Genomic DNA, 13,424 nt, shown 5'->3' with positions numbered 1-13,424 from the left:
AGTGGTTACGGGCGGTATTAAAGACAGCCTTCTCCTCAGCAACAGAGGATGTGACAATGTATTCTCTAGAGGCTTATTGGTCCATCCAGAGCTGTCAGACTGTGTATTTTGCTGTTAAATAGTTCAGTAATGACAGGAAGTGAAGATAGACTGCTCCGATTTGATCACTCACCAATGACAAAGTGAAGGCTCCACCTTACAGAGCAGCTTTGAGATGAATCTCAGTGTGTGTGAGACAGGCAGTCAGACAGTGTGAAAGGAAGCGGGGGGTTGCCTCTGTCTGATAGGGGTTTAAGCCAGCCTTCAGTCTGCATTGATTACCGCTGCCACAGGACTGCTACATGATGAGACACATACATGACATCTGCTCTCCAGGTAGCGAAGCACCTAATAACCCAATCTCTCGCTCACTGTTGATGAGATGAACCGAGTGGCTGTGAGGTAGAACTGTCGTCTTTCAATCGAAAGGGTCGTGTGTTCCATCCAGCAGTCCTCATGTCTATGTTTTCTTGGGCCAGATACTTTTAACACAATCTCCTTGAGCAGGTGGAATCTTTTATGGCAGCATCTACCTCTATATGAGTGGTGTCAATGGTGAATTGTAAATGTAAAAGCGTTTGAGGGGTCACAGAGACTGGATACAGCTCCATAAAATGCAGACCATTTCTTATTTACCATTCAACATTCATTTATGGTATAGGTTCAACATTCACCTGCACCACAATCATACATTGTGAGCACAATTGTTGAAACTGACACTTAAATTGCAAAGCCCACATCTACACAACTATAAGAACATTCTCGGACCCACTATTGCAAAACACCACACACATTCAGTCTATCTTGGGTGGTGACGGGATCTGTCATATTTCACCCAAAGATGCAGCGGGTGTTTTTGCCTCAACAGAAGCAGTAAAGTAGGAAACAAAAAGCATTCAAACTTTCGAAATAAAAACTCTTTTGCACATTATAGATTTTTCAGTGGGGATAAAGGAGTCCGGTGTTCAACTAGGTTAAAGGTTGAGTGAAACCCATTAGGTGTTCCACACGAAGGCAGCGAGGGTTTAAGGGGCCTCTGCACTGTGACTGCTGCTCAGCGGGGCCCGGGTCTGATACTGAACAGTGACGTGCTGCTGTTAGACAGTGAAATGCAGGCAGGTCAGTGAGCACAGGGAGCCAGGACTCCTCAGGGGGAGAATGTCAATCACAGCAGGGGAGGGCTCTGATTGGAGGCCCAGCTTCCCTCATATCTTGTCCTGAAGGTCTCATGCATAAGGACACATTACAAGCAGAAACCTTTGTCAGCTAAATGAGATTAGTGTCTAACAGAAGTTAAGCTTCAAAGAAAAAAGCATCACCAATCAAAACCCTTCAAACGAACAGCCTTATGCACATCTGATGGTTTTAGGTAAACATTTCAAGCTTGTTGTTGGTTTATAGACTGCCACAGTGACGCGTCCTAAAAGAAGTAAACTCCTTCTGGTTCCCTCGACAAAAAACGCAATGCAATTTCTCCATAGGGTTTTGGAAAATAGCTGGAAATAAGGTCTGTGGTTGAGACACATTTAAGAGACGGATCACGTTTTGTTCAGTCGGGCAATATCCACATGTCTATCCTACTTTCAAGCCCGCCTTAACCTGCCATCAGGCCCTGGGGCTGAGTTTTTGTAGGCCCCCTATTTAAACATCAAATCAAAGTCATTTATAGCCACTCTGCTCTACGTGCGCCTGGTCCTCTCCTCCAGATGAGTGACGTATCGGGTCTCCCTCATGTATCTGTCCGGTTGCCGTTGGCTCCCCTCCACGTAGCAAGTCCTCGTCGTCCTCTCATCTCCTCCAACAGATAATGTCCCTCCTGTCTGTTTTTCCTCTCCCGCTACTCCAGCTACTCCATCGCTATCAGAACCAGACGGCCTACTTGGCTCCGAGGCCCCGCGGCCGCTCGGTACAGAACTCATCTGTCCTTCCTCCTCATCCCGGCCTACAGGTTTAAAATAACCTGCAAGCTTCGACATGTTTTGTAACAGCTGCTTGTCTCCAAACTCCTTTTCCCTCAACAATTTCCTTTTCCGAGCGCCACTCTCAAACTTTTTCTTCTCAAACTTTTTCTCCTAAACAACCTTCATCTGTCACTCAATCACTCGCAATTTGAATAAGTCACATGTGAAACATATTCTCATTCTGATTGGCTGTGAAGTGGTGCCCAGTGACTGTTACGGAGTCATCTCTGAAATCCATCGATCTGATTGATTAGTGGAGCAAATGATCAAAATACTACGGAGGGAAGATATTTTCGTTTGGATTACTGGTCTGGGAGAAGCTCGTGTGTGTGTGTGTGTGTGTGTATACGTGTGTGTGTTTGTGTATTTTTGCGTTTGTGTGTATTGTGTTTGTTTCCCGGGGAAAACACTCAGGAGAAACCCCGGCTGTTGTTATGCCTGCTGTGACGTCAAGTTACTCCGTTCTCCGCTTGTAATTATGCCGAAGCTTCAAAGTTGTATTTATCATCTAAATTTGCCGAAACAAGTTTACTATTCTGAAAGCCAAGACTTTGTTTATTTGAAACCAGATGAAAACAAACTGTAACGGACCTTGCCGTGTTATCTATGATTACTATACGCTTACATTCATAATGTCAGCCGGAGGGAGGGGGGGCGGCGCTGTGGAAGTGCAGGGTGGCGAGTGAGAGCTGTCATCTTCCCTTTACAAGCTTCAAAAATGTATTTATCGTGTGATTTTGGAAATAAAAGTTTCATATTCTGAAAGCCAAGACTTTGTTTATTTAAAATTTTAAAAAAACACCCGACAAAAAATAATATATATTTTAATTTTTTTTTTATTGGCTCTTGATAGGCCCCCGATCTCCTTAGGCCCCTGGGCTTCAGCCCAGGTCAGCCCGTGCATTAAGGGGGCCGTGCCTACTTTTATAATGTTCGAATCATAAATGCTATAAACGAACTACAGCCGAGTACAACGTCACGCCAACTTAAGATCCATATTCAAAACTACAGATTCAAAATGGTACGAGTTGAAGCGTTTGTTTGAACACTTTGCAGGAGGTAGGGACTTGCTTTCAAGCAGAACAGGGCAAACTAACTTAGAGGAGTGTTTACGTGTTCGGCGTAATGACGTAAAACGGCCTCGACAACTTCTGTAGTCCTATTCAGCCACTTGGTATCAACCATCGTTTTACAGACACGTAAACTCTTCAAAAATCACCAGCGGGGTCACTGCTGATGGATTTAATGTTGTAGAACAAAATGTGATCCGTCTCTCTCAATGTGTCTCAACCACAGACCTTAGTTCCAGCTATTTCCCAAAATCCTATGGAGAAATTGCATTGCTTTTTGTCGAAGGAACCGGAAGTGGTAAAAATGCTAACTTACTTCCGGGTTTTAGGACGCGTCACTGTGGCACTCTATTGGTTCTTTTTTTTAAAAATGTATTTGGGATTGAAAGGAAACCCTAAAAATCCCTTCTCCCAAAGAGTTGGTGAAATGATTAAAAAGTATGAAAAACTGGAATCTTGGCCTCAATATTCAACGGATCCATTTGTTTATTTTATACATAATAAATTATTTATATTGAATTTCTTTATATTTTTGATACCACACATCATGTCACAGGCAGAGAGATCCTGAGCACCCAATAACAAACACACATTCTTGGAGGCCATTTTTTTACTTCTACACATTACACATCTTTTTTATATAGAATTCACCAAATAATTTTATAAATCAGCCAACTCGAACTTGTTGGACCATGTAGTTGAAGTGGCTACACCTTTTTATACTGGAGATGATGGAGTTTTGTGGAAGCTGTTCAAAAGTGCCAGTCCCAATACAATATAATTATTCCTATTTATTTTTTCTGAAAATCTACTGTTAAACAACAAGTCAACAAACAAAGTCAAACAATAGATTTTTAAGCAGGCAAACAATCACAGCTCCCATAACATGATTTAAGTATGTTTATGTCATTACAATACAATACAACTTTATTTATAAAGCACTTTAAACCTCCAGACCAAAGTGCTGTACAGGCAAATAGATAAAACACAGCTCAGCTCACACACCATAAAACAAGTACAAGTAAAAACAAAAAACAATTTAAATGCAAAAAAAAAAAAAAAAAAAAGCAACACTCTAAAAGAAGTTGAAACGCCAAATGTTAAAACGCTAAGGAGAAGAGGTGGGTTTTAAGAAGCGATTTAAAAGCAGGCAGTGTGGAAGCCTGTCTGATCTCCAGGGGCAGAGCGTTCCACAGTTTGGGAGCGGGCTACAGAGAAGCAACGTCCCCTCTGAGCTTTGACCTGGTTTTAGGAGTTGGTCCGCTGACCTGAGCAGTTGGTCCGCTGACCTGAGAGGGTGGTTCGGCGTGTAATGCTGTAGCAGCTCAGCAAGGTATGGTGGGGTCATGCCATTTAGGGATTTAAAAGTAAATAAAATAATTTAAAAATGGATCCTAAAATAAATTGGCAGCCAGTGGAGAGAAGCTAAAACAGGGGAAATGTGGTCAAACTTCCGTGTGCCAGTTAAGAGCCTTGCTGCAGCATTTTGCACCCGCTGCAGTCGTGCGAGCGAGGACCCACTGACCCCCATGTAGAGAGAGTTACAGTAGTCCAGCCGGGTGGTGACAAAGGCATGGATTACTGTCTCAAACTGCTGTCTGGAGAGAAAAGGTTTTACTTTCGCTAGCTGCCTCAGGTGATAAAAGCTCGTTTTTACCACCGACTTAATCTGACTCTCAAGTTTGAGTTCACGGTCCATTTTAATACCAAGGTTCGTAACGGTGGGCTTGGTGTACTGATGCAAGGGACCCAGGTCTACAGAAGTGGTGTCAGTGGTGCTACCAAAAACCTTTACTTCTGTTTTTCCTTCATTGAGTTTAAGGAAATTGCACGCCATCCAGGCCTTTATGTCATCTAGGCACTTTAGCAGTGGGCTAATTAAGTAACCCTCCTTCTTTGTTAGAGGGACATACATCTGGCTATCGTCAGCATAGCAGTGGAATGCGATGCCGTGCTTTCTAAAAATGGACCCAAGAGGGAGCAAATAGAGGGAGAATAGCAGGGGGCCTAATAATGAGCCCTGTGGGACCCCATACAGGAGTGGAGCAGAGGATGACTCGGAGTCACCAAGGCTGACAGAGAAAGTTCTGTCCTTCAAATATGACCTGAACCATTCCAGGGCTTTTCCCTCAATGCCCACCCACTTTTCCAAGCGGGAGATCAGGATGTCATGGTCGTCTGTATCGAAAGCAGCAGTTAAGTCAATAAGTCATTGTAGCGTGTCCTCTTCTCACTCTTCATATTCACCAATTTATATTCCCTCAGGATTATCCTTTTTTTAAAGTAAGAAGTGTGCTATTGTTAGAGCTATGATTGGAGATGCAGTTTGGCCTGCCTGTCTGACCTGTGAGACATTGTGTTCATTAAAGACTGCAGAAATACTGAATAAAAAAACATTCAATTAAAGTGTAACATACCTAAAAATAGAAAATGAAATCCTGTTAAGCAAGGTCTCTTTGACTCTGATGTGTCTATTTTTAGAGCGAGATGGAAAATGTACAACTTTAAAAACACAGTAAATCCTGTATGATATGCATGTGGGGGGAGCCATATGGCCGTGTTTTAGCAATACAACTGTTGCTCTGTTGGGAGGCGAGGGCTTCTGTTCTCAGGTCGCTGCATGAATATGAACATATTGCATGTCGACACGAGCAGGGCATGAACATATGAGGATGCTCACTGGGGGCCCCCCGCGGTGGCCCCTCGTCACCTTGACAGCTCGGAGCCCTCTGGAGATCAGCCTGTCAGTCACTGCTCAGCTTCAGATCTGTGTTTGTGATCACTCACCGCTCACTAATGTGTCAAGTTGTGACAAGAAACTGGGTCGTTATCCTGGCACTGATTTGATGTGTGTTTGCAATGATGCCCTTTGTGTTTGTGTGTGAATGATTCTCCCTTGATGGAGCTACAAAATGACTCAATGATGTTTCTACTTTCATATTATTGGCCATGGATATAACAGTTTGAACCTTGTCTCATGTTATTCCCCTTTATATTTCTGTTGGCAGTTGAGAAATTCCAATGCCTCCAATACGTGATGACACAATATACAATTACACACAGCACTGACTGACGGACGTTTTTATTATCAATCAATCAATCAATGTTTATTTATATAATAACACATGCATTTCCTAACATTCGGTCTATATGCTGTAAAATGTATTATCTCTTCGATTTACACACGGCATCTATTGCACGTCTGTCCGTCCTGGGAGAGGGATCCCTCCTCTGATGCTCTTCCTGAGGTTTCTCCCATGTTCCCCTTTATACTGTGGGTTTTCTCTGGAAGTTTTTCCTTGTACGATGTGAGGGTCTAAGGACAGAGGGTGTCGTTTTTCTCATACTGATATTCTGAACAATCTGTGCTGTTGTATTTGCTGTAAAATGTATCTACTGTAGGCTATTTTTATTATATGTACAGCCCTTTGGCTCGACCAAAAATCGTTTATAAATGTGCTATATAAATAAAACTTGATTTGATTTGATATAGCCTAATATCCCAAATGTTACATTTGTCTCAGTGGTCTTCACAGTTTGTACAGAATATCAGTATGACAATATGACACCCTCTGTCCTTAAGGCCCTGACACACCAAGCAGTCACCAGAGGACTAGCCGACGCTGAAGTCGGCTGTTGCCTGGCCGTGTTCTCCTGCGTTTTGGCCATGTGTCGCACGGGAACACACCGCACCGACTTCAGTGCGTGAGTGGCAATAACTCTCCTTACCAGCAGGCGGCGGTAGTGTGTATTCGTCATTCAAAAGAGGCAACAACCGGAAGACAGAGAAGAAGAAGAGTATCTTTTCTCCGTAATATCATACAGAGCTGGCCTCTCCTGGATCAAGGTGATGAGCAGGTCTTCGTTTGCATCATTCCAGATCGCCATGATGAGTTGAAAATGAATAGCAGTCTGTGTGTGCCTTCTTAAATCGTTTGTTTACGTCCCTCACTTCCGCTTCGCTTCTCATGCACTGATTTGCTAGCTGAACAGCCAATCAGAGTGATTATTTGGTCCGACTGCCAGACCCGATGCATGGCCGATTCAACATGTTGAATCGGCCATGCATCGGGTCTGGCAGTCCAAATAAGGCGTGTCACGGTCGACGGTGCGGGACACACCAACCTGACTACGGCGCCGCGAATGCCCGACAGCCTCTGACGGCCTCTGACTCCCAAAATCGGGTTGGTGTGTCAGGGCCTTTAGACCCTCACATCGTACAAGGAAAAACTTCCGGAGAAAACCCAAATGCATGGACGAGTTTCTCTGCATCGTTTTGAGGCAAGATATGCCTGATTTTTGCAATGTTACGTAGATGGACGTAGGCGGTCCTTGAAATTGATTTTATGTGGGCGTTAAAGGATAAATCCTGATCAAATATAACACCAAGATTCCTTACAGTCTCACTGGAGGCCAAATTAATGCCATCCATAGTTAGTATATCTTTAGATAATTTGTTTCGTAGATTCTTAGGGCCAAGTACAATAACTTCAGTTTTGGTCGTGTTTAACATCAAAAAGATTAAGGTCATCCACGTTTTTAAGTCCTTGAGGCAGTCTTGAATTTTATTTAGATGATTAATTTCATCAGGCTTGATTGATAAATATAGTTGAGTATCATCCGCATAACAATGAAAGTTTACAGAATGATTCCTTATACTATTGCCTAACGGAAGAATATATAATGTGAACAAAATAGGTCCGAGCACTGAGCCCTGTGGCACTCCATGGCTAACTTCGGTTTGCGTGGAAGATTCATCGTTGACACGTACAAACTGAGAGTGTTCAGATAGATAGGACCTAAACCAGCCTAAAGCAGTTCCCTGTATGTCAACTAATGGCGCGTTTCCACTACAGCGCGGAGCCCCGTTTAAGAGGGCTTTGACGTCAGCGGCCCGCTTTTGGTTGCGTTTCCACTTGGTCTAGTACCGGCTAGTGGGTCCTAATTCACAGTTTTTCTGGCCCCATAAAATTGGGGTTCTAGGTTACTCGAGGACTGTCTTGCAGTGTAGGGAAAAACTGAAAAAGATGAAGGGTGAGTATCGCGTAGTGAAGGACAACAACAACACGGGTGGGCGTCACTCCGCCCACCAAAAATCCGATTGCTCCGCCTACTCTGCGTTACCATAGATACTACCCCAGTTCCTAAACTGTAATGGAGATGCGCCATAAAGTGAGCCAGTCCTAACGAGCAAGGCAGTGTAGTGGAAACCCACCATAAGTGCTCTTGTCTTTGCAATAGGATATCATGGTCGATAGTATCAAATGCAGCACTAAGATCGAGCAAGACAAGAATAGAGACAAGTCTCTTGTCTGAGGCTATTAGAATGTCATTTGTGACTTTAACCAGAGCTGTCTCTGTGCTATGATGTGTTCTAAAGCCAGACTGAAAATCTTCAAATAAATCATTGTTTTTTTAAGTAATCACACAGCTGTTTTGCGACCGCTTTCTCAAGAATTTTTGAGAGGAACGGAAGATTAGAAATAGGTCTATAGTTGGCTAAAACCTCTGGATCGAGGTTGTGCTTTTTAAGAAGCGGTTTTATCACTGCTACTTTGAATGATTGTGGAACATTGCCTGATAATAAAGACATATTCATAATATTTAATAAAGAAGTGCTAATTAATGGAAAAACTTCCTTCAACAGCTTAGTTGGAATTGGGTCTAACATGCACGTTGATGGTTTAGAAGAGAGAATCATTGAATGTAATTGTTCAAGGTTTATGGCTGAAAAGCATTCTAGTTTACTATCTAGTGTAATATTAGAACTTAAGTTTCCGGGAGCTGTTGACAACACAATACTGGTCAAAGGCAAGAGCTCATTGATTTTGTTTCTAAGAGTAACAATTGTATCATAAAAAAAGCACATCAAATCATTGCTACTGAGTGCTATGGGAATAGAAGGCTCAATCGAGCTATGGCTCTCTGTCAGCCTGGCTACAGTGCTGAAAAGAAATCTTGCATTATTCTTATTCTCATCTATTAATGAAGAGTAGTAAGCTGCTCTCGCTTTACCCAGTGCTTTCTTATATTCATTGAGAGTAATATGCCAAATTAAACGAGATTCTTCAAGTTTAGTGGAACGCCATATCCTTTCAAGTTGTCTCGACTTTTGCTTTATTTTGCGGGTTTCGGCATTATGCCCTGGAGTTAATCTGTTGTTTTATTTTCTTTTTTTCAAAGGAGCAACAGAGTCTAATTTTATTCGCAGCACATCTGTAGCACTATCAACAATATGATCATTACATTACAGTATTTTTGTATTGAATTTGAAAGGTATCATTGATCATAACTGATGGATACAACAGCTAAAACTACAAAATGAAGGCTGGATTTGTGCTTAATTATATTTGAAAGGGGCCCTATTATTAAAGAGCACCAGGAAAAGCGCTAAAATACCATGTATTCTTATTCATATTATTTGGGGGTTTTTCCTCTCCTGTCGTGTGTTCTTTAGGTTTGTGTGCATGCACATAGTCTGTGAAGGCAACAATCTCTGTGTTCCAAATGAGCATATGTCCTCTTTTAAGGAAAGGACCACATGCAAGTCTGAAACAATACTCACATTAAAGGAATGGTCCACTCATTAGATAATTAATCAAAACTTCAGTATTTAGTGAAACATTATGTTTAAACCATACCCTGAAGAAATCAGCGATATTCCCCGGTAAATAATGATTTTATAGCTCTTTTTTATCAAAACCTTTATATTCCGTCTGGCCGCCGCCATTTTTGCCATTTTCAGTAGTCACGTGATGGTCGTGACGTCATCCATGCGTTCACTTTGTCAACACACGGAAACATGGCTGAATATTTGAGTTCGGACTCGTCAGCAGAGGAAGAAGTTTTGATGTTTTATCAGTATGACAATACGACACCCTCTGTCCGTAGACCCTCACATCGTACAAGGAAAAACTTCCGAAGAAAACCCACAGTTTAAAGGGAACATGGGAGAAACCTCAGGGAGAGCAACAGAGGAGGGATCCCTCTCCCAGGACGGACAGACGTGCAATAGATGCCGTGTGTAAATTGAAGAGATAATACATTTGCAACATAGGTAGTCCAGATGTTTGGAAATGCATGTGTGTATAATAGGAAGATGATATAAGATACTATATGTATGCATGTAATACCACCCATGCTCGCGATTCCCTCTCTAGTTTAGCATACTCAGCTTCGTTGTCCCTGGCCATAGAATCACGATTTTATGGGGCCGGAAAAAACTGGGGGAAAATACACACTAGTCGGTACTACGCTATATGGAAAGGCCACCAAAAACTGTCCTGGCCTGGACGCTAAAGGACGTTAAAACGGGACTAGCCGCTGCAATGGAAATGCGCTATAACATACCTTATTCTTACTCCGAGCACTACTTCTGCTCCTCCGTCGCTTCACACTTGCAGAGGGCGATTTCTCAACTGGCCGAACTGGTGTCCTGGGCGGTGATGACACCAGAAAGACCGATGGTACTGCATCTCCATTAAGTAATGGTTGTTCCATAAATCCCATGTTATGTTTTATCATACTCTCAGAGTAGTCGTCTGTACATTTGAAATGTTCGCTGCATACATGAGCCTGTGAATCTTTCGGTTCGGGCCGGCCACATTTCGCTAGCCACTGCCTCTGAATGTACTTCTTACGCTTACCTTTTGGCAACAGATGGAACTAAGCATTCCGTGGATTGTTCCTATCAGAATTGTGGCAATATTTCGCGATACAGTGAGGCATATTTGAAGAGAGAAACTACAGTAAATAACATGGAGATCAACGTGTCCTCGAAAACCAAACGCATGGTTTACGTCACGTCCGGAAAATGGCGGCGCCCACAGTGTTGATGTTATTTCGGTATATAATCAGTTTAAAATCACTGATAATGTCATCGGATTAAAAAAAAAAAAAAGAAAGACTGGCAGAGACTGGTCTGTTTTATCGGATGATAATTATTTAAAAATGAGTGTCATGAGCATACCATTCCTTTAACATTAAAATGTCCTTGATCACTGTAATTCCTTTTTATTTCTGTACTGTCCACATAGAGATCCCTTTCAGTAACGCCTTCTGAGACATTTAATACACAGCTGGTTGACTTGCCTGTCATTTTTTCACCACATGGTGCATTGCAACGATTTGGAATGACTGACACTGTATATTAAATATGAGCTTTAACAGCTTCTTTCCTTTTATTGCAGAAACCTGTTGGACATGGACACCTTCTCTAAGTCAGATCCAGGTAATTTTCTCATTTATTCTTTAATCAAATTCAACTTTCATGTCTTTAATTTCAGCTCAACAGTGATTTGAAATCCCCAATGCCATTTACAGAAATTCAATTTCATGCAGTCATTATTAAATATCCTCTTCTTGGCACCTTATCAGTGCACCTTATCAGTGCACAGCAAGCATCAGTGAGCAGTAACACAGCGAGAGCATCACACACACCATACAGCAGCCCATTGATGAAAAGTTCTGTCCCAGACTTTCAATCAAGTTTGTTATTAGAGCAACTACCTACTGCAGGATGATTGACACATAGCTTTGTTTGCCACATAGCAAGAGGTACAGCATGAGCAGCAGTGAACGGTGGACAGTTACTGTGATTACTGCTGCTAAGAAGGACAGAAAGAACACTGAAAAAAGGGAAACATTAACTGTATTATGTTAGTAGAAAGCAATCATCTTAAATTGAACCTAATATTTGTTATTTAAACTTGATATTTCAGCGTTCAACTAACATAATAGAGTTATGTGAAATTGGGTTGACATAATACATTTAATTAAAGTCAATGATGCCTTTCGGGCTCAAGAACGCCACTCAAACATTCCAGCGCCTGATGGATTCGGTGCTGCGGGACTTGCCGTTTGTGTTCGTCTACCTGGACGACATACTTGTCGCCACCACTTCGGAAGAAGAACACCTGTCCCACCTCCGTGCCCTTTTTACGAGGCTCAGCCAACACGGGTTGATAATCAACTCTTCCTTGGGTACCGCGTCACCAAGGGCGGGACGGCATCCCTGCCGGCGAAGATTGAAGCTGTCGCGGCTTTCCCTCGCCCGCACATGGCCCGGTTGCTCAGTGTGTTCCTCGGGATGGTGACCTTTTACCACTGTTTCATCGCCCGGCCCGCCCACGTTATGCAGCTTCTGTACAAGGCATTGAAGTGTAAGGCCCCCATCCAGGAGATCAGCTGGAAGACGGAAGCTTTCAAGGAGGTCAAGACCACGCTGCCTCAGGCGGCCCTATTGGCACATCCGTCAGCCACTTCCCTTACTACCGACGCATCGGACTACGCCATCGGTGCGGTGCATGAGTAATGGGTGGAGGGCATCTGGCAACCACTCGCCTTAATCAGCCGACACCTCGTCATCGGGGCTGTCCAGTTGGGCCTCGACTATACCCGCATGACAGTGGACCAGGTCATGGACCCCAGCGTCCAGGCCCTGAAGGGGGCTGACGTGGGATTGCGTCTGGAGGATGTGGATTTCGTTCCCACCAGCTTGAGGCGCTCCGTGTTCGAGGTGGTGCACGACCTGTCACACCCCGGCGGGAAGCCGTCTGTGCGGATGGTGGCCGCAAAATTCGTCTGGCGGGGGCTCAAAAAGTAGGTGAAGACATGGGCCAGCACGTGCGTGGCTACCTCCTAACTATGTTGGACAGGACGAACCGCTGGCCGGAGGCGATCCCACTCGCATTGACAGCGGCGGCTAACATAGCCCGGGCCTTCATTGCGACATGGGTGTGTCGTTTCGGCACCCCATCGGACATTTCCTCAGACCGTGGTTCGCAGTTCCCCTCAGGGCCAGCCTGGACGGTAATTGGATCGACAAGCTCCCTTGGGTTATGCTGGGCCATAGGACTGCGCCTAAGGAGGATCTGCAGTGCTCCACGGCTGAGATGGTCTACGGTCAGCCGCTGCAGTTTCCAGGGGATTTCCTCGCCAACACATATCTTCCCCCTAAATGGGTGGGCTTTATTTTCGCGGACTTTTTGTCAAATGACAGTACAGTGTACTGTCATTTGACATTACTCTCTCGTTGAGTTACTATAGCGGGCCCTCTGTGAATTCATAGCTGGACCACCAATCAGCTCCTGTCTTCACAGTATCTCGCAGAGAGGGCCAAAGGAGCTTCTTTCATTTAACCCTTCAAATTACAACAGAAACTGAACAGGTAGATTCGAAGGATTTATTTCTTTGGAAATGTTATTTTAAATACAATGAAATCAAGTTATTTTGGTAAAACTAATGACAAATATAACTGAAAGGGCCTCGAGAGCCCTGACGGCTCGCCACAGGTTTAATGATTGACTCCTCACAAATGTTTTGGGGGATGGATGTTTTTGAAACCGCCATCATT

The 13,424-nt window shown here is 43.5% G+C and overlaps 1 protein-coding gene across 3 annotated transcripts in view; it reads left to right on the top strand.

Annotated features, from left to right (window-relative positions):
• Positions 1-13,424, top strand: part of LOC117447326 (copine-9-like) — a 237,482-nt gene that overhangs the window by 19,892 nt on the left and 204,166 nt on the right. For all 3 annotated transcript variants that reach the window (XM_071203218.1, XM_034084027.2, XM_071203217.1), the window contains exon 2: positions 11,260-11,300. In XM_071203218.1, coding sequence (XP_071059319.1) covers positions 11,260-11,300 — 41 coding nt within the window. The remainder of the gene's footprint in view (positions 1-11,259; positions 11,301-13,424) is intronic.

The sequence above is a fragment of the Pseudochaenichthys georgianus genome, chromosome 5 (assembly GCF_902827115.2).
Source record: "Pseudochaenichthys georgianus chromosome 5, fPseGeo1.2, whole genome shotgun sequence".
NCBI lineage: Eukaryota > Metazoa > Chordata > Actinopteri > Perciformes > Channichthyidae > Pseudochaenichthys > Pseudochaenichthys georgianus.
The sequence above is the reverse complement of the archived record's forward strand: the minus strand, read 5'-3'. Positions and strand labels throughout refer to the sequence as shown.